Source organism: Drosophila navojoa, chromosome 3 (genome assembly GCF_054131105.1).
Source record: "Drosophila navojoa isolate 15081-1374.11 chromosome 3, UAZ_NAV_1.0, whole genome shotgun sequence".
Lineage (NCBI taxonomy): Eukaryota > Metazoa > Arthropoda > Insecta > Diptera > Drosophilidae > Drosophila > Drosophila navojoa.
This window is the reverse complement of record NC_142891.1, coordinates 31,071,889-31,093,201: the sequence shown is the minus strand read 5'-3', so window position 1 is coordinate 31,093,201 and position 21,313 is coordinate 31,071,889. Positions and strand designations below refer to the sequence as shown.

General features: G+C 37.6%; 1 protein-coding gene and 1 long non-coding RNA gene across 2 annotated transcripts; both read right to left on the bottom strand.

Moving 5' to 3' along the window:
* Positions 1 to 421, bottom strand: LOC149092022 (uncharacterized). The gene is made up of 2 exons (XR_016196453.1): positions 328 to 421; positions 1 to 120 (listed from the first exon to the last, which is right to left on the bottom strand). It is a non-coding gene; the product is annotated as an uncharacterized LOC149092022 (long non-coding RNA).
* A 2,514-nt stretch (positions 422 to 2,935) lies between these two features.
* Positions 2,936 to 4,108, bottom strand: Prosalpha6 (Proteasome alpha6 subunit). The gene is made up of 3 exons (XM_018099153.2): positions 3,961 to 4,108; positions 3,274 to 3,909; positions 2,936 to 3,205 (listed from the first exon to the last, which is right to left on the bottom strand). Exons 1-3 carry the CDS (start codon positions 3,961 to 3,963, stop codon positions 2,990 to 2,992), a joined length of 855 nt encoding a protein of 284 aa, XP_017954642.1. The 5' UTR covers positions 3,964 to 4,108; the 3' UTR covers positions 2,936 to 2,989.
* Between the last annotated feature and the right edge of the window lie 17,205 nt (positions 4,109 to 21,313).

Sequence of the window (21,313 nt, the reverse complement as noted above, 5' to 3'; positions counted from 1 at the left end):
TCGGTGCAAAGTTTTGCACACTGTGTTGTCAAACATATCCTTTCCAAAGTTTGTTTTTTCTCAGTTCCTTTGCGGTTTTAAAGGGATCAACCTTAATTTCCCTTATAATCGACCGCTCTTCTCTTGAGTTTAGTCGCTTTGTTAATTAACCTTCCATCTTCCCGAAACCTTTTTATAATATCATGGACGGTAGATTTGCTTCTTCCGACCAGATCTGCTATTTCCCTAACGGGTTTGCCATCAAAATGTAGTTTTAATATTATTTGGCGTGCCTCAACACCAGTTTGCACCCACGTGGAGCCACTTCGCAAAATTAATTTTTGTTACTGTCACTTATGAGCTTGAGAACATAACGAAAAGCAATAAGCAAAACGAAAACGAAAATCTCCGCCAAATAACGGATCTTTTTCTTGCAGTTTTCTTTTGTTTTTTGTTTTAGGAGGCTAATACATAATGGATTTAAGTAAAAATATGATAACGGTAAATAATTAACTTACTGCTAAAGAAAAAACACATTGAAATAAATAAATAGTCTTGTCCGATTTGGCGATGGAGGCACTGTACATGTTGCTCCACACAGCGACGCGAGTACTGTAGGAGCGACCCTCGCGACTGGAAAGGGGTCAAGGTCCAACCATAGTCGGCCTCTTTCGCTCCTACAGATTCAGCAATGGGCTCGCGTCGCACACACGACGATCATCGAGGACCGTTAGCCGAGGAGCCGTTCGGGCCGGATGATAGTAGTGGACACTTTCACTCGCAGGGTATCAACGGTACTTCGGCCAACGGGAGGCTACCACGCAATTTGGCGGGAAAGTGACTTTACCGTTTTTTATGGGCACGAGCGGCAGAAAGGCACCGCTCCAGAGCCGAACAGGCCCCGTTACCGTGTTTGCTGAGAGAAAGTGGAATAGGAGGAGAGATCTGTAGAACCGAGCGAACTGCCGGAGTTATAGATCCAGATCCTGGCGTGTTCCGAATCGCTCAAGTAAAACTAGCATGTCTTAGCACAACACTCTCTCAGCCGGAGTGCGCTGGATCTGATTTCAGCAGGCGTACCGTGCAACAGGTAATCAACATAAGTTATACTTAAGTGAAGTGTAAAATTTATATAAAAACCTTCAAGAAAATATATTGTACGTTTCAAAATCATAACTCATAACTAACTAATTAATATCGCAGGGGCTTCCACAAATAAATTTGTTGATACGAATCCACAGTCGGCTGAAACTAGCCCAGCTTAGACTCGGGATAAACCGAAGGTTCGTTACAATACATATTTATTTATTTATTTATATATTTCTTAAAGCTTTAAAATAAAAAAAAGCTTAAACAAAGTACAGGATATAATATCAATAGTAACACTGACCCAATGGGGGTATTTTATTTGCCAGTCCGGCCAGCTATGCCCACGTCTCACAGCCAAATATGGTCAGTGAAACTAATGATGCTATAAAAAGAGAGTGTTAGTAAGAAAACTTAGAAAAAAATATTAAATGTAGATTTATTAACTACATATATCTAACACGATAAAAAAAAAAGAAAAAATATAATAAATAAGAATTAGTATAGAAAAAAAAGTTAATACAAAAAAAAAAAAAAAAAAAAAAAAGTAAAAAGAAAAGAGTAAAGGAAGAGCACAGAATGGAATATAGGCTAGAATTGAGAAATCGCAACACAACATTGACCACGAAAATGTATACCATTGCTTATGCCTGGGCATTGTGAGTGATTTCCCTAAGATAAGCTAATAGCAAACTTTGTATTTTAGGAAGAGAGAGCTCTAAGGAAAAAACGTGATATTATTTATTAAAATTAACACTAAAACATGAAACGCACTGTGCAAAGAATAATCCCTAGTGCACACAGGTAAATGAAGCGGACGATAGTGTCTAGTTGTTCGGGACGGAACCGAAAAGCTTAGACGACCCAACAAAGGGGACGAATCAATATCACCATTAATCAATTTATGCAGAAAAGCAATTCCTAAAATTATTCTGCGATTGGTTAGCGATGGAAGATCAATAAGCTGGAGCCTACTATAAGACGGTAATCGTAAATTACTGTCCCATCGAAGATCCCTTAAGGCAAAGAGAAGAAACTGTTTTTGGAATGATTCGATACGATCCTGATGCAGTTTATGCTGCGGAGACCACACAAAGTTGAAATGCATTTAGGTCATCTTGAAGGTGATGATGTCCATTTGCACTGGAGTATGGAAGGCAAAGTTTTACATCAGCATACATAAATATAGTAGAATAAGAGATACAATTAGGAAGGTCATTTATAAAAAGGGAAAATAGTGATGGACCCAAATGGCTATCCTGAGGTACACCAGACGAAACAAAGATAACTTTAGACATAGCTGTTCAGAGCAGGACTCTTTGGGTTCTACCAATTAAATAGGATGAAATCCAAGATACAAGTCTGGGCGAAAATCCTAATCCTAATCCTGAACGTGGCAAACGATTTACAAATTTCGGTATACCCTTTCACTTAAAAGGAAAGAGCTGGGAAACATTTAAATTTTTGTGCGCGGCTGAGTGATGATTTCAGCGACCATAGAGAGCGAGAGATAGAGAGTAGAAAAAATGGCTCACAGCTGTGCTTTATACGGGATTGGGACCATTTCGACTGATCGCTCACAGCGCACTGTTTTTGTCGTGCAGTATTTTCACTGCTCGAACCTCCAGCGACCGAGCCGAGCAAATACGACCGACTTAACCGTTTCGAGCTGTAGAAAAATTAGTTCTACATGTCGCATCTATGTGTTGTCTGGTCAGTGATAGTAGTAAGTCGTATTTGTATATTCAAAATTTGTATGTTGTTAAACTTCTAAAAAGGTTTTCACCAAATTTAATTAAAAAATTTGTCATTTCTAGCCTTAGTGCATATAATGTGGCATTCATATTCTTTAATACCTTAAAGACAAGAAAAATTTGGGTGAAAACGCTTTATTGTAACACCTACATAGTAAGCTTTGAATGTATTACAGAATTTCCATAGTACCAATGGCGACTTGCGGATCACGTGGAGCAGATGCTTCAGGCTGATCTTCATTTGAAAAATTGTCATCATCTTTCTTAGATTTTGAAGCCATATTAGCTGTACCTCGTTCCTTTGCCATTTCGATATAAGCTATATTTTCTTCATTGCTTAGTATTTTAAAAGGTTGATCTTTTCCGACGATTGCAATAGTAATATTCTTAAAAAAAAAAAAAAAAAAAATTACATATTTGCATTTAAATAAGTTTAAATAAAAATGTGCTTTACCAAATGGGATGCACCATCATCCTTATTTAATTCATCGTTTGGCAATGAACTTCGAATGGCATGAATGCCATGACAAATTATATCGTCTTTAGAACATCCATTAAATGTTTGAAGGTGGCGTTCCAAATATGTGCGTGCACTTTGTGATCTAGATCCGATAGTCATAGCTTTACAATTGAAAAAATTAGCGGAAGGTTCTACTTTATAAATATGTGGACCCTTTTCGTCATATCCAGCAAGAAGCAAGCCCACTCCATATGGTCGACGGTCATAACGTTGAGTGGTAGTTTGCATTTTGTTACCCAAATTCGTGATCAATCGGGAAACAGGATATGTCGATCCATAAGAATGTTTATAGCTCAAACACTCGGACCTTAAGTATTTACTTAACACGCGCGCATCTGCAGTAATGCCCGCAATTGATATTCCTAAATGATCATCAATTGGGATCAATTTGCGCTGAGAAGCCGACAGCTCTGATGGTGGCTTGCACAGCGCTACCAAAACTGCATAATCATTATTTTTTAAACCAACCGTTGCAGTCCCAAGCTTTACAGCCGCAATGGCGTACTCAACTTGATGTAGACGGCCTTGCGGACTCCACACTGTGACATCACTATCGTATTGATTTCTAAACTGTAATTTAAATTTAAGTTTTATATATTATTGGTATTCTGCATGTCTTACCATTTTTAACCAGATGTGCTGCAACAAATATCTTAATGTGATAAAAGATGACAATTAAAATTTGTTAGTGGTGGAAGTTATTGAAATATAAGTATATCGATATATCAAAACGTGAAATGGAACTTATAAGCATGTGTTCGTTACATATTCGAATCAGCTATTTTTTAGCTAGATCCGGCTATTTTTAAAGGCCGATTACTACAAACATTTTAGAACAGCTATTGGCTATAAACATGTAGTACAAAGTTGTTCAACACCCTCCTAGGGCTCATCAATTTCGTATTTATCGGCTGTTACTTTTAGGTTCGGGCTACGATATTATACGAAAGCACAATCATTCCGCTTCATGCGCTCGACCGAGATGGTCAAACGTTGAATAAAAGATGCCTCTGTGCACAATTTTTGTTCTTGCTCAACCAAAGAACGATCAACCAAATTTAAATGCTAGGGCCTTAAAATTGCTACAGGCAGCCTTCGCACACAGGCATACTAATGGTAGCATGTAGCAAGGCACTGTAGTGTGCGTGTGCACGCTCGTCGCGAAAACTTTTTCATTCGGAGCACCAACGCTTTCATACCCTTCTCACAAAAAATAACGAAAACGCAAATATTTTACGAGGTTGGCGAACGGTTTGAAGAGTTCAGTATACTCTTCACAAAGAAGGGAAGAAACGGCAGTCTAACGCGAAAAATTTCAATTTTGGTGAGCTGCTGCTTGTGTTCACATGCATACATACATATACATATTTGAGAGAGCAGTGAGCAGAGAGAGCGACCATCGGTCGAGCGTATCAAGCAGAATGATTGTGCTTTCATATATTTTCGTACCCGAACCTAAAAATGATATAATAATTTTTTTGTTGGTATTTGTTAAGAATGTTTCGGAATATGCCTGATTTGGCTTAAGATGTGATTTTGGCTATTTGGGAGCCGTCTGTGTATATGGCTTGGTACTTTTTGCTTTCGTCAAGGATTTTGTTAAATAATTTTTTGTATATTTATTTATTTATTTCTTAAGCATAAACGAGAGTCAAATTAAATTTAAAAAAAAAAAACCTAAACAAAGTACAGGATATAATATCAATAGTAACACCGACAAGATGGGGGTATTTTATTTGTCAGTCCGGCCAGCTATGCCCACGTCTCACAGCCAAATATGGTCAGTGAAACTAATGATGCTATAAAAAGAGAGTGTTATTAAGAAAACTTAGAAAAAAATATTAAATGTAGATTTATTAACTACATATATCTAACACAGTAAAATAATAAAAAATTCTTAAAATCACTAATCAATTTATGCAGAAAAACAATTCCTAAAATTGTTCTGCGATTGGTTAGCGATGATAGATCAATAAGCTGGAGCCTACTATGATAAGACGGTAATCGTAAATTACTGTCCCATCAAAGATCCCTTAAGGCAAAGAGAAGAATCTGTTTTTGGACCGATTCGATGCGATCCTGATGCAGCTTATGCTGCGGAGACCAAACAACAGCAATACTTTAAGATGGGATGCACAAGCGACGTAAATAAGCGCTTGGGGAGAAAAGGATCTTAAAATTCCTTGTCCCAACGTTTAATAAAGCCAAGCACACTTTTGGCTTCATTAATAATGATATAAATATGAAGATTAAAATTTAGTTTACAATCGAAAGAAACACCAAGATCTTTGATTGTGTGGATGTGTCGTAAGGAAATATTGCTAATTTTATAATCAACAATTAGAGGAACGGTACGACTGAAGGTCATTTTCATACACTTTGAGCAATTTAAGTCCAGCTGGTTTGCCACACACCAAAGTTGAAATGCATTTAGGTCATCTTGAAGGTGATGATGTCCATTTGCACTGGAGTATGGAAGGCAAAGTTTTACATCATCAGCATACATAAATATAGTAGAATACGAGATACAATTAGGAAGGTCATTTATAACAAGTAAGAACCAAATTAATAGAAAAGAAAAGAAATTTTGATGAATTTAAAAATATAAATGAAATAGAAAACTCAATTAATTAAATATATATAAATTTTGAAACAATTAAAAAAAAGAACTACGACACGCTCTGGGTTTGAACCCGAGACCTCGCGATCGAGCGATGCGCCTTCTACCGCCACCCCTCTGTTCTGATTTGCAATGTCAAAACTGAAATAGATTCACTGCTGCAGCGCCATCTAGCAAATCTAAGCCAAACTAACTGCTGATGTGACTTTAAGAATGTGCAAGAACAACCAAACTAATAAAAACGTACATATAGTATGGTTAAAATTTCAATTTCGATTTTTGAAAAAATATAAGAGAAATTTAATCAAATATATAAAACTTTTTAAGCAATTAAAAGAAAACTACAACACGCCCTGGGTTTGAGCCCGAGACCTCGCGATCGAGCGCCGCGCCCTCTACCATGACGCCACCCCTCTGTTAGGATTTGCAATGTCAAACTGAAATAGATTCACTGATGCAATGCCATCTAGCAGAACTAAACGAAACTAACTGCTGATGTGATTCTAAGAATGTGCTAGAAGATGTTTGAATGCATGTGTGCACACGTATTGGAAAACTGCTGTTGCTGCAGCACGTGCGTTTGTTAATTAGCCAAACATTTTGTTATTTTTTAACGTCGATTGACTAAACCGAATTTAATGAAACTTTTAGAATATGATATGCATATTCTATTGAATAATTGACAAATTTGAAAAAATTAAAAATCATTCAGAATTAGCTGCAGTGGCGCCTGCCTTGATTGATAAGGTTTTTAATCGATAACAAAATATCGGGAATAGTTAACGTTTTTTAAAGATAAACTCGACATCCGCGCTGTATATACGGTCATTTAAAAAAATCAAGTCTCTAGCTCTTATATCTTCTGAAATCGACGCGTTTAAACATACGGACAGACAGACAGACCGACGGACGGACGGACAGGGCTAAATCGCCTCAGCTCGTCGCCCTTATCAAGAATGCATATACTTTGTGGGGTCTGCCACGCCTCCCTCTGCCTGTTACATACATTTTAACAAACCCATTATACCCTGATTTCCCATTTTCAATGGGTTCAGGGTATAACACGTAAGAAGACTCTAGTCGAGACTGCTCGACTAGGAGATATCCTGAACCCACCAAGCTGATATTCTTATCATTCTGCACTTCTTTTATGCGCGCACACATACATACACATGCATCCACGCCTCACGCGCCCGCGCTCTGCTAACTGCGCAGTAAGCAGCGACTGCGCTTGAGCTGCGCTGCAGTGTGGGCAATAGTATGAGAATTTACTTGGTGAATAATATGGCAATATATTGAGAACTTATTTGTGGAATAATTTAATTTCTAGACGTACGATCGTAATGAAACTTTCAGAACGCAATCGTGATGTATAAATATATGTATGTGTATACCGAAGCACAAGTAGTCTTGGATTTCATCCTATTTAATTGGTAGAATCCAAAGAGTCTTGCTCAGAACAGCTATTTCTAAAGTTATCTTTGTTTCGTCTTGTGTACCTCAGGGTAGCCATTTGGGTCCATTACTCTTTTCCCTTTTTATAAATGACCTTCCTAATTGTATCTCGTATTCTACTATATTTATGTATGCTGATGTAAAACTTTGCCTTCCATACTCCAGTGCAAATGGACATCATCACCTTCAAGATGACCTAAATGCATTTCAACTTTGGTGTGTGGCAAACCAGCATCCACACAGTCAAAGATCATGGTGTTTCCTTTGATTGTAAACTAAATTTTAATCTTCATATTTCTATCAACATTAATGAAGCCATAAGTGTGCTTGGCTTCATTAAACGTTGGTCTAAGGAATTTAAAGATAATTTTAGCACCAAGCGCTTATTTACTTCGCTTGTGCGTCCCATCTTAGAGTATTGCTCTGTTGATATCATTCGACTCATATAAAATAGACCAGTCTGTTGAATTAATTAATTCATTAAGCAAAACAAAATCGCATTTACGATAACAACGACTTGGATTAGAAGGTAAAGGAGTATAATTGAGATGATTATCAACAGCTAATAATACCTCTAAAGTGGTATGCAGAAAGGAGTCGATCTCACGACATTGAAGAGCGAATCATGATTACTAAATACAAGATCAAGTGTGCGATTTAGATGATTAGAAATAGAGTCAATCTGAAACAGAGACAGGTTAAACAATTCATCAAAAAGATAGTGATCAATTGTCGCAATAAAGTATTTGCATTACAAGTTGACCAAGAAGTGTTGGGAATATTAGAAGCAAGTCTCTATCATTCACATGCTCATAAACTTCTTTAATACAATTAATATGTTGAGCATAAACATGTAAATCAGAAGAGGGAGGGATATAAGAACATGTGATAAACAATGAGCGCGATGGGAAGTTAATTTAACCCCTAAAATCTCCGCATCATGAAGAGACGATAAGGTAAGCACTTCGAAGAGGATACTGGATTTAACCGCAATTAGCACACCACCCTCTCTGCGCATAAAACGATCGAGTCTATAAAAAATTACTTGAACGGATTTCACAATTACTTAGCCACGTTTCAGTAAATGCAATAATATCATATTGTACACTAAAACTGTGCAAGAATAGATGAAATGATATGAACGCCGAGATCTCAGAAGATATAAGAGCTAGAGAGCTGAAATTTTGTGTGCATACCATACGCAGTACAAGTTTGCTTTATTTTTTCGATATCTCATCCGATAACTTTTTTATCGAGAATAATCCAAAAATTGATTTTGTTTTTTGAGCCTAATGGGAGTACTATTAGACGTGGAGACTTCAGATTTACTATGTATATACATATGATGAATACAAACATTGTTTGTTATCGGACATTTGATTGTTTCCAGTGGAAATGTGGTTTATTACTACTCTGGATAATGCGTCAGCAACAACATTGGTTGACCCAGGCTTATAGAGAATGGTGGGGGAAAATTCCTCGATGAAGGCGTGCCATCTTTTAATTTTTGAATTAGGATTTCGTGCAGAAACCGCCAAAGAAAGTGGTTGATGGTCTGTTTGAATTTGTAATACCATATAAGTAATTACGAAGATTTTTTAATGCCCATACAATGGCGTATAATTCCTGTATCAACCCGTGTTGGCCCGGGTCTAAGTAAACACAGTTACCGGCTAGTTAATTTGCAAAGTAATATTTATTTATTCACTCGTCGTTTACAATGATCAGCCACGCTCGCTGGCAAGAAGCATAGAAGAAGTCAAAGGAACAAAAGTAACAACAGTAATAAAGCTCGCATACGAAAGCTCATTCCGTGGCTTGTGCCGCGGAGCTTCCTGTGTGTGGATCGTCCTCCACAGAAAGCTCTCGTGGTACGGGTCTCCACATCCCTCCAATATTTTTCAGCTTCATCTTCAACCCATTGTCCTGCGCGCCGGCTCCAGTTTCCGGTACTTGAGGCGTTTGCCTATGTGTCACTGTGTTCTGGACACTATCGGTTGTCGCTGCAGCTCCATGAGTACCTGTAACTGTAATCTTTTTTAAATGACTCACATCTCTTGTTAGTGTTTTTCCTTCTCCTTGCACTTGAACTATATTCCCCTTTCTGTTGAACACCACGTACTCGGTTGTATCGAATGTGGGTGTCAGTTTATGTGGGCACAGGACATTCTTCAGCACGATTTTGTCGCCGAGTTGGTACCCGATGTTTTGGCGCCTCTTCTCTTGTCTGCTCTCTCTTTTCCCTTTTGTTTGTTTAAGCAATCTAAGTCTCTTTCCGAGGATTCACCAACATCACCTACCAAGTCCTGAATGTCTGGTATCTTGTCTCTAAAAATCAAATATCAATTCCGACGGGGCTGCTCCTGTGGTCCCATGCGGTGTTACGTTGTACATCATGACGAAGTTTTGAATCTCTTGTTTATAGTCTTTCCCTTTCGACCACGCGATTTTTAGGCGTTTTACTAAAGACCTGTTCATATTTTCTACTCCGCCATTCGCCTGTGGCCAATATGGTGGAGTCGTTATTTGGGAATTACCGTTCCGGTAAAAATCTTGAAATTCGAGACCTACGAATTGCCGACCGTTGTCGTTTCTCAGCGTTCGTGGTGTTCCCAAACGAGAAAATATCTCCTGCATTTGTTCGATTAATACTTTCGAAGAGACAGTTTTAATAAATTTAAATTCCATGTATCTGGAAAAGTAGTCGATTAACACCAGTACATGGTCGTTGCTTGGCAAAGGGGCCAGTATGTCGGATGCGACACATTGCCAAGGGCCAGCTGGGAACGCATGTCGATCCATTGGTGCTGGTTTATTTGCCAACGATACGGAGATGCAATCTCTACAGGTCTTGACAAAACTTTCTGCTTCTCGGTCGGTCCTTGGCCACCACACCTTTGATCGTAGTCTCCGTTTCATAGCAGATGACCCTCGTGAGCTAGCTCGAGCACTTGAGATCGTAGTATTGTTGGTATGACTATTTTGGTTCCGCGTAAAAATACATTGCCAACTGCCGATAGCTTCCATCGGAATGGATAATATGGTACTAAGGCAGGTCATTGTATCAATTATTTCCTCGTCCTGCATACTTTTGTCCATGATTTCCGATATGGTTAGTGACTTTGGTACCCCTTTTTCTACAATTTGAAAAATATTCTGCTCATCTTGCCAATCAAAAGCTTCCGCTTTAGTTATTTCGCAAAGACGCGACACGGAATCTGCGATATTTTCTTTTCCGGCTTTATAAATGACCCCAAATCGGTAAGACTGCAGACGTAGCAACCAGCGTTCGATCCGTGCCGGTGGTTTCGAAGTTGGCTTGAAAATGGATTCTAAAGGCTTATGGTCTGATATCAGATCAAATTCCAGTCCCGCTAAGTAGTAGTAGAATTTCTCCACTGCCCACACTAGTGCCAAACTTTCTCCGTTTGTGAATATCTTTTCTCCACGTCAGTTAGGCTTTTACTGGCGAACGATACGATATGATGCACGTTGCTGTCATCAATCTGAGCTAGAACCGCTCCCAATGCCACCGGGCTTGCATCGGCTATGAGACACGTACGAAAATTTGTAATAAAATATGACAGATTTGCTACCTCGACGACTTGCTTCTTCAGGATATCGAAAGGTCGTTGTTCCTTGTCGCTCCATTCGAATGCGGTTTTTGCCTTAATTAATCTTCTCAATGGCTCAGTCGTGTTGGCTAGATCTGGTATAAATTTTCCAACGTATGTTACGTGGCCTAGAAAGCTTCTTGTCTCCTCCCTTGTTTTCGGGGCCCGGAAGCCTGCGATCACCTTGACCTTTTCTGGATCCGCTTCAATACCATGGTCCGACAGAATGTGACCTAGGAATATGAGTTTATTAGTTTTATACACACATTTCTGCTCATTCAGTACCACGTTGTGGGCATCAAAGATTTCCAGAACTGCTTTTAATGCCTTGTCGTGCTCCTCTTCGTTTTCGCCAAATGCAATGACATCGTCAATATAGTTAAGAGCATTTGAACAGCCTGCTAGCAATTCTTCCAGCCGCCTCTGGAATATTTCTGGGGCCGAGTTAACCCCAAAGAATAGTCTTTTGTAACGAAATAGTCCCTTGTGTGTAATAAATGAAGTGATCTGCCGACTCGATTCGTCGAGCTCCAATTGGTGATAGGCATTTCTCAGATACAGCCTAGAAAAGTATTTTGCCTCTCGAAGCTTGGTTATAAACATGTCGAATGTTGGCAGTGGGTGATTCTCTCTTGAGATGGCTAGATTCGCTCTTCGCATATCCAGACATAGCCTTATTTCTCCGTTCCCTTTAAATGCAACTACCACTGGCGAAATCCATGGGCTCGGTCCACGAACTGGTTCTATGATATCTTGGCGCATCGCCTGGTTTACCTTCTCTGCGATTTGGTCCTCTAACGCAGTCGGGAATCTGCGCATTGGCTGCTGCACCTGTCTCACATTGTGGTCAATGGCCACTCTCACAGGTGATGCTTTCCATTTGGGAAAACATGTGTGAGCTTCCACTCTATTTACGTTTAAGCCAAGTTTTAGGACGTTGAGTTGCACGGCTGTTTCTCGACCCAGTAACGATTGTCTCCCATTTTCGATTACATAAAATGTAGCAATCATTTCTGGTCTTTCTTGAACTCTAATCGGGGCTTCAAAGACGTTATACAATCTCACCGTCTCGTCCGACGCATAAGCTTTGAACTGGGTAGCCGAAGTGGTGCGAATATTAAACACCGTCGCATGTTTACGATTCAATCGCAGACAATCGCCTTGGCTTATCAGGTTGTACCGCGATCCTGAGTCAATGATCATCTGCAGCTGGGATCCCCCAATTAGGCATGACACGGCTTCTTCTCCTCCTGTTTCGCTAATCACTTTAAAACAGTTTGACCAACCCTGGCCGCCCTGACTTTTAGTCTCGTCCTCATCGATGGCGTGCATGTGGGACTGCGAGGTTCGCGGTCGCTTGCGTTGATACTCATATGGTGTGCTACGCTGCCTCTTTAATGTGGTTTTGCACATACGAGCATAATGTCCGAACCGGGAACACTTATTACATATCGATTTCCTTGCCGGGCATGCCATATTCCGTTCATCATGGTTTTCTGCTCCACACCGGCCACACACGACACCTACTTTGTCTTGTCTTCTTGACTGAACCGCGATTTTCTTTACAATCTCGGTATCCGGCGGGATCAGCATTGCCTCTGACTGCTGGTTCACTTGTTCTTCAATGGTGCACATATTTATTATCTCCTCCAGCTTCAGCTCCGATTCCAGTAGCTTCTTTTTAAACGTGGCCTTAGCCCAGGCATCAATTATTTTATCAGCAATGCAGATCTCCTGGATTTTAATCTTGGTTGTTCCGAACGAGCACTTGCTGGCTTGTTGTCTTAGACGCAACAAGAACTCGGCAAAGCACTCACCTTGACGAGGCGTCATGCTGCGAAACATGTGTCTCTCATTCAGTTTATCCACCAGTAGAGTAAATACGTCATTTTCGATGTTCGCATCGTATGGCACCAACGCGCCTGGAAGACTGTACACTCCCTCTTGTAGCTGCGGTCCCCCTAGATGGAGTAATTTATTTCGCTTTTTGACTACTGACGAAATGTCTTCTGTGTCTACGTAGATATTAAATGACCATAGCCACTTCTCCCACTCATTGCGCCACAACGATTTTTCTATGCTCGCGCACAGAAATGGCTTAATTTCTGTCATTCTACCGATCAGTTGTAGGTTGCACTTTTTTTTTTTAATATATATTAAATATATATATATATATATATTATATATTATAACATATATACCTATACACATATATATATATATATATATATATATATATATATATATATATATATATATATGTATAGGTATATATATATACATATATATGTTTAGGTATATATGTTATTTTTCTTTTTTTTTTGTGCCCAGCCTCTGATTTGTTTTTCAAATATATTTATTTTTTTTTGCGTTCTTTCGTTAATCAACTTGCACGGGCGTTTGCTTTGCCTTGCTCAGCTGTTTTTCTCTTTTTGGCTTGTCTTAGAGTCGCCTTTGCGCTCTCTCAACTCAGCTCATGTACTCTTGTACTTTTTGCGATTGCTTTGTTTTTTTTTTTTTTGTGTGTGGCTTGTCTTAGAGTCGCCTGTGCACTCTCTCAACTCAGCCTACGTATGCACGTATTATTATTACAATGATTATGATTATTATTATTTTTTGTTTTTTTTTTTTTTTTTGTTTTATTTATCTTTTTTTTTGTTTATGGCGGTGCTCTGTGGAGTGCTGGATGGTTAGATTCGTATTTAACCTCACTTTTTTTTCAATTGGTAGGCCGCGTTTTCTTTATGTTCTCTTTCTTCTTTTTTTTTGTGTTTTCACCTCGTCGCCAATGTATCAACCCGTGTTGGCCCGGGTCTAAGTAAACACAGTTACCGGCTAGTTAATTTGCAAAGTAATATTTATTTATTCACTCGTCGTTTACAATGTTTAAAGTTTTTGATATGAATGTTATTGGTTTATGTTCTTGAGAAAGGACGGCGCCTATAGCGATGTCGGAAGCGTCTGTAGTAAGAACAAACTTTTTGGAATAGTCTGGTTGAGTTAATTCAACCTTTGTGGCTAGATTAGGAATTTAATGTTTCGAATGCTGAATGGGCTTCATCGTTTAGAGATATTTTTGTTTTTTTTCGACATGTGTTTTGAAATCATGCCTTTATGTCCTTGTAGCTGTTTTGTCAGAGGCTTGGCTATAATAATTAGTTAGACCTAGGAAGCTTCGTAATTCTCTTAAGTTATTGGGAGGGGGATATTTCAAAATAGTTTCTATATTTTTGGGGTCAGTTATTATGATATTATGAGATAACATCACTAACCAGAGAACACATAGACCGGACACGTAGTGTAAAGTGTTTTGCACACTTTTTTTTTGACATTACGACCCACACAACTTCGTATTTGCTCGGCTCCTCATTTTTAGGTTCAGGCTACTAAAATATTCGAGAGCACAATCATTTTGCTTCTGGCGCTCGACCAAGATGGTCGATGGTTGAACAAAAGATCCCTCTGTGCTCAATGTTTCCCTTGCTCTCTCTCTCTCTCTGTGCTCTTTGCTCTCTCAAATGTGTATATGTGTGTATGCATGTGAGCACAAGCAGCAGCTCTGAGCTGCCAGCTCACGAAAATTGAAATTTCTTCGCAGCAAGAACCCATGCCTTCCCTTCTGTGTGAAGAGTATACCGAACTCTTTAAACCGTTTGCCAAGCTCGTACAAAATCTGTATATGTGTTTTCGATATTATTTGTGGAAAGGGTATGAAAGCGTTGGTGCTCATAGTGAAAATGCTTTCGCGACGAATGTGCACGCACACACTCTCCCTTGCTACATGTATTATGAGAATTTGTTTGTCTGTGTGCGTAGCTCTTGCTGCCTGTAGCAATTTTAGGTCCCAGCATTTGCATTTGGTTGATCTTGAGAAGTGCCTCACACTTATATGTACATATGTATGTATGTATGATTGTGTGTACGCAGGGGACGCGATGCCCACAATTGTGGAATATCACTTGTAGAAGCATTTGTATGCCTATGTGCCTTTACATGTGCGTTTGTGTGTGTGCATGTGTGTAAGCATGGGACGTGAACATTGGCTGCCTACCTCAACTTAGAATTGTCTGAACGATTTTGGATTCGAATTGCAGAGGCGCGCTTATATTTAAGTAGCTGATTGATTGACATAAGAAACCTATAAAAAGTATTGGCAAGTGCACTTGTCACTTTACTTAATCAACCTAAAAGTGAGGAGCCGAGCAAATACGAAGTTGTGTGGGTCGTAATGTCAAAAAAAAGTGTGCAAAACACTTTACACTACGTGTCCGGTCTCTGTGTTCTCTGGTTAGTGATAACATATATCCTAGGAATTCGATTTCTTTCTTAAAGAATTTAGATTTTTCTAGAGATATTTTCATATTGGCTTTAAATAACATTTCAAAGATTTCTTGTAGGTCGTTGAAATGTTGTTCGATATTTTCTGAAATATATTTTCTATATAGGTGTGGCAAGTTTTACCAATTTTACCGCGAAAAATATTGTCCATAGCTCTTTGGAAAATGCTAGGTACGTTCGCAAGTCCAAATGGCAAGCGAAGAAATTCATATTTTCCATTATTAATGGAAAAGGCGTTTTTTTCAATGTGTGCGTTTTTCATCAAGATCTGATGAAAACCAGACTCTAGATCAATAGTTGAGAAGAACTTGGCTTTACCTAAATTAAATAGTATTACCGAGGGATCTGGCATCGGATATCTAGCAAGGATTGTATTGCTATTCAGTTTCTTATAATCGATAACTAATCTGTGTTTTGGTGTGCCATTTTCATTAAAACCCTTTTTTCCTACAACCCATACTGGAGAGTTATAAAGGCTTTTACTTGGCCTTATTATGTTATCATTTAACATCCTATTAATTTCATTATTAACGAAGTTATTAACTGAATGCGGGTAAGGGTACTATAAATTGGAGTATCTGTTACCGATCTGTTACCTCTTATATCTGTTCTAAAAGGAAGATATATCTGTATTTGGGAGTGTTTGGTTTTAATTTCCTGAATGATTTGTTCTTCAAGATTTGCGAGGTTAACCATTTTAACAATGGAATCATTTACTTTGCATATAGAAGTGCTACCGACAATTTCTGTTGTCTGCTCTTTTTAGCTTTCTTCATTTTATGCTTATTTCTCTTGAAGTTCAGGCTGCGGCAATCAGAGTCACTTGATGACGATGATGTCAGAAACATTGAATGTCAGATACATTGAATCTGATTTAAGAGTTTCATAATTTAGATAAGGAGTGACGCAATGCTCCTTATCTGGATTTGTTTTTACAAAATTAATTTTTCCAGTTTTATTATTATACTGCAAGGAACCTTTTGATAAGTCAATTATTGCATTAATATCTTTTAATAGATTATAGCCGACTAACATATCTGCTTCTAGGTTATCGATTTCATAACAACTTTAACGTTTGCCGAAAATATTTATATTATGAAAGTGTGTTATGATGAGGGGAGATCTCCCCTTGCTTCTCCAAAAAATGATCCTCCTGAATATTATTTACGCGCATAACCTTTTTCGGTTGATGAGTTGTTTGTGAAGAGAATCCTCTTTTATTGGTTTGCTCGAAATTTGGATTCTGTTGAAAAGACGCGTTTTGTATTTGAGCGTTTGGATGTTTCTGATTTTGCGAGTTTTTATTGAATCGTAAACGGTTATCGTATTTTTTATAAGTTTGATCAGTTTTGTTTTATTTCCTTTGTTCAGTTTTTTTCGCAAAGCGTTATCCCTGTTTTTATACCCTGAACCCATTGAAAATGGGAAATCAGGGTATAATGGTTTTGTTGAAATGTATGTAACAGGCAGAAGGAGGCGTGGCAGACCCCACAAAGTATATATATTCTTGATCATGGCGCGAGCTGAGTCGATTTGGCCCTGTCCGTCTGTCTGCCTGTCCGTCCGTCCGTCCGTCCGTCCGTCCGTCTGTCCGTATGTATTAACGCGTCGATCTCAGAAGATATAAGAGCTAGAGACTTCAACTTTTTTTTAAAATGTCCGTATATATCGCGCGCATATCGAGTTTATCATTAAAAAACGATAACTCATTCCGATATTTTTGATCGATAAAAAACCTTATCGAAAGTCAGTTTAAAAATTATATCTCCTACATCATTATAGCTAGAGTGTCCAAACACACACAATACACGCATACAAACAAACACACGCACACACGCGCACACACACACACACACACGCATATACAGGCGATTGAGCTTGGGTTGCGCTGCAGTGTTGGCGATATTATGAGAAATATTGGTGGAATAATTTAATTTCTAGACGTACGATCGTAATGAAACTTTCAGAACGTAATCATGATGTATAAATGTATGTGTATACCGAAGCTCAAGTCTCTAGTATTTGATATACGACTTCTACAAAGATGAGGGTGAGGGGGTGAATTTAGGGGTGGGGGGTAAATTTTAACAAATACCGAAATTGTATAAAATACATCTTTATATACATTTTAAATTTGGAGACTCTAGCTTGAAAGATGTAGGAGATATAATTTTTTAAGTGATCTTCGATAAGGTTTTTTATCGATAAAAAAGTATCGGAATGAGTTATCGTTTTTTAGTGATAAACTCGATATTCGCGCGATATATACGGACATTTTAAAAAAAAAGTTGAGGTTTCTAGCTCTTATATCTTCTGAGATCGACGCGTTCATACATACGGACAGACGGACGGACGGACGGACGAACGGACGGACAGACAGACAGACGGACAGGGCCAAATCGACTCAGCTCGTCGTGCTGATCAAGAATATATATACTTTGTGGGGTCTGCCACGCCTCCTTCTGCCTGTTACATACATTTCAACAAAACCATTATACCCTGATTTTCCATTTTCAATGGGTTCAGGGTATAATTATTCAACAAATAAGTTCTCATAATATTGCCATCACTGCAGCGCAACCAAAGCGCAATCGCCTGTATATGCGTGTGTGTGTGCGTGTGTTTGTTTGTATGCGTGTGTGTGCGTGTGTATGTGCGAATTATTATTGAAATATCAGTTGCTCGAAGGGTTCAGGGGATCTCGTAGTCGAGCAGTTACGACTAGAGCTTTCTTACTTGTTAGTATTTAATTCTTTAATTAAATTGGCTTTGTCGCCATATGTCATGATAGTTTTGTTTATTATTTAAGTTAAATTTTTGTTGACCAGGTTGTAATAGTCAAGAACTGAAAAGTTACCATGTCGTAATATGCTTAATTCTTATTCCCAAATATGCATCGGACGCTTGTCACTATATGCAAAATCTAATCTAGCAAGTATCGCCTCAAAGTTAAGTACAGTTCCGTGATTGGTTAGAACATCGTTTGCTCTACCAGTGACCTTGTTTCTAAGTATTGTTAAAGCACCGACGTATCTTCTAATATCTTCTTTATACATTCGCATAGCGCCGCAAGCTGCTTCGCGCCAGCTTACACATGCGTTCTGGCTTTCTGAGAACTCAGGTAAAGATTTAATTATATCGAACGATTCATAGCATCGAATCGCTTCATTGATTGCTGTTGCTATAAATTTTTGTTCATTATCAGATGATAATGTTAATTGTGATTTTAGTTCTGTAATTTTGAAGTGCTCTGGTTTGAGTTGATATCAATTGAGCTATAATATCTGCTGTTAGATTGTTTGCCATTTTTGAATTGTTCGTAGTCACTTTTAATTTTCTTAAATTTTCAATTAACTCGTCCAGGCTTAGTACAATGTTAAAACAACAAATATTTTAAAAACTATTTCTTAATAAGAAAAAAAATTCACGTAGTAGTGCTTCTTTCTGGGGGTTGTAGTAAATTGGGTAGGTCGTCCTTCCTTCCTTCTTTCTTAATCGTCTTTAGGTTGGTCACAGATTTCAGTTTTTGGTTTAGTTTTTGGTTTGATAATTTTTTAATGGTTGACTTTGATAATTTTTTAAGGGTTGAGTTGATTGATTTGGTATTTTCCGTTTAATATTCTTTGTGTGATTAAACGATTCCTTATTATGCATCATTGGTTAACGTTGTTGTGTTTTTTTTTTTTTTTTTTGTTTCAATAAGCACAATTGTTTTGTTCTTTTATCAAAACTTTTTAATGCACTTCTTGATTGAGTTCTATAAACCTTTTGTTTCTTGTTGGGTTTAATACTTAACACTTTTTAGTTCACTTTAAAGTACGATTACATTAAAAGGTTTTTATGTTCTTTCAATGTGTTTTGTTATTTAATTTAGGCCCCACGTTGGGTGCCAATTAATCTTCTTGCCTTTGCAAGTTGATAAAAAGATATTTTTTATTTTGTGAACGTAGTGTTCTTTTATTAAACTCCAAAATCGAACTGATTACAAGATATGATCTTATGCTGCAAGTCAGCTAATGCTTATGCTAAAGCTTCCCTTATTAAAGCTCAAGGCTCAAAAGCTCCCAAGATTGGCTTACGTGATTTTTTATCGGAATTGTGAAATTAAGAATCATGGAAACAGGGAGATCTTATGTTTAAATTGAGACTAAAACTGTTTACTCTGTGGGAATAGTGCAAGAAGTTTTTATGTCTGGGTTGAGTGGCGTGATACTATAGAGTGAATTATGTTATTTGAAAGTTGCTTACATTTGTCATAAGATTTGCCTGAGCAGCGTGGTGATAGATTGCGCTCATTTATTGGAATATAAATATACTATGCTTCGTATTCTATGTTCCAACTGTGCACTTAGTTGTGATCCATGAATACTAGCTATTGGATAGCTGCTAGTATTTTTGACGAAAACATAACAGAAGCTTTAGCTGAAGAAGATTTAGCTGATCCACTTTTTTTATCTTGGTCTTAAAAAGGACAAAACACTTTAAAGTAATTAAATTTTCAAGTAAAGTGATTGGAATATTTACTCTGATTGAGTAACGATAGGAGGAAATTTAAAAGGAAAACGAAGATATACATACAATTTGATTATCGAGTTAGATGAAAATTATTAAGATTATTGATGTTAATTTTCTAAGTATGTTATAGGTATAATTTTGTTTTATAAGTCATTTTACAGGGGATGAACTGGTTTGTCATACACTTTTACATTTTTGTATTATCGTATGACTTAACATAATAAAACATTCGTGATTGAATTCATAAGTAACAAGTGGGCGGGGAGAGGGCGTGATTTAATCGTAAAAAAAATCCGAAATTCTAATTTAGTCTGTTTTAGGTGTATGTAAAATTTTAACCTCCTAGCTTTGCTTTTAGAATTGATGCCAAAATTGCGGTCTTTTTTTCTATAGTGCAGAGTCTCTAAATACTTTGGAGATATAATTAGATATATGTGTAACAGGCAGAAGGAGGCGTTGCAGAGTATATATATTCATGATCAGGACGAAGAGCTTTGTCGATTTGGCCGTCTGTCCATATGTATGACCGTGTAGATCTCAAAAGATATAAGAACTACAGACTTCAATTTTTTTTTTTTCAAATGTCCGATATATAACTTGCATATGGAGTTCATCACTAAAAACTCATACCGTTATTTTGTTACCGATGTCCTTCCAAAAGGAGTCTGGTCTTCCTACATTCTATTCTGTGCTTTTCCTTTACTCTTTTCTTTTTACTATTTCTTATCTATTTATTTATTTTTTTATTATTAACTTTTCTTGCAATTTCTTTTAAAACCTTACTTTTTCTTTTTCTGTACTAATTCTTATTTATCACATTTGTTTCTTTCTTTTTTTTTTTTTTTTAATATATTTGTTTTTATTTTTTATTTTTAAGAAATATTTATTATTTTACATTTAATAATTTTTTCTAAGTTTTCCTACTAACACTTCTTTTTATAGCATCATTAGTTTCACTGACCATATTTGGCTGTGAGACGTGGGCATAGCTGGCCGGACTGGCAAATAAAATACCCCCATCGGGTCGGTGTTACTATTGATATTATATCCTGTACTTTGTTTAGGCTTTTTCTTTTTTAAATTTAATTTGACTCTCGTTTTTGTCAATAGCTTTATGAAATAAATAAATAAATAAATAATATATTTTTGAAAATATTTTGTACTACTTTATTGAATTTTAACAGCAACGCAAGCGCAGCTTGCACAGCAGAGAGCTCATCTAAGCGCGAGCAGCGGGGGAGCGATTGTTTGGTGAGCGACACTTCCGTGCCAGCGCGTACAACAACAACTACTTTAGAGTGGTTTAATTTTCATTCTTAGCCTATTTTAATAATTCAATTTCTTCATTTTTACTAATTCTATATAATAAAGACGGCATATATCCAAACGCCTCAACATCGGCCGCGTTTAAAGGCCGCAGGGCTTAAATAAT

Excerpts from the sequence above, each read along its gene's own strand:
- Prosalpha6 (XM_018099153.2), bottom strand. Across the intron at positions 3,206-3,273 it reads ATGATGGTGCATCCCATTTG|AATATTACTATTGCAATCGT; the intron begins GTAAAGCACATT and ends TTTTTTTTTAAG.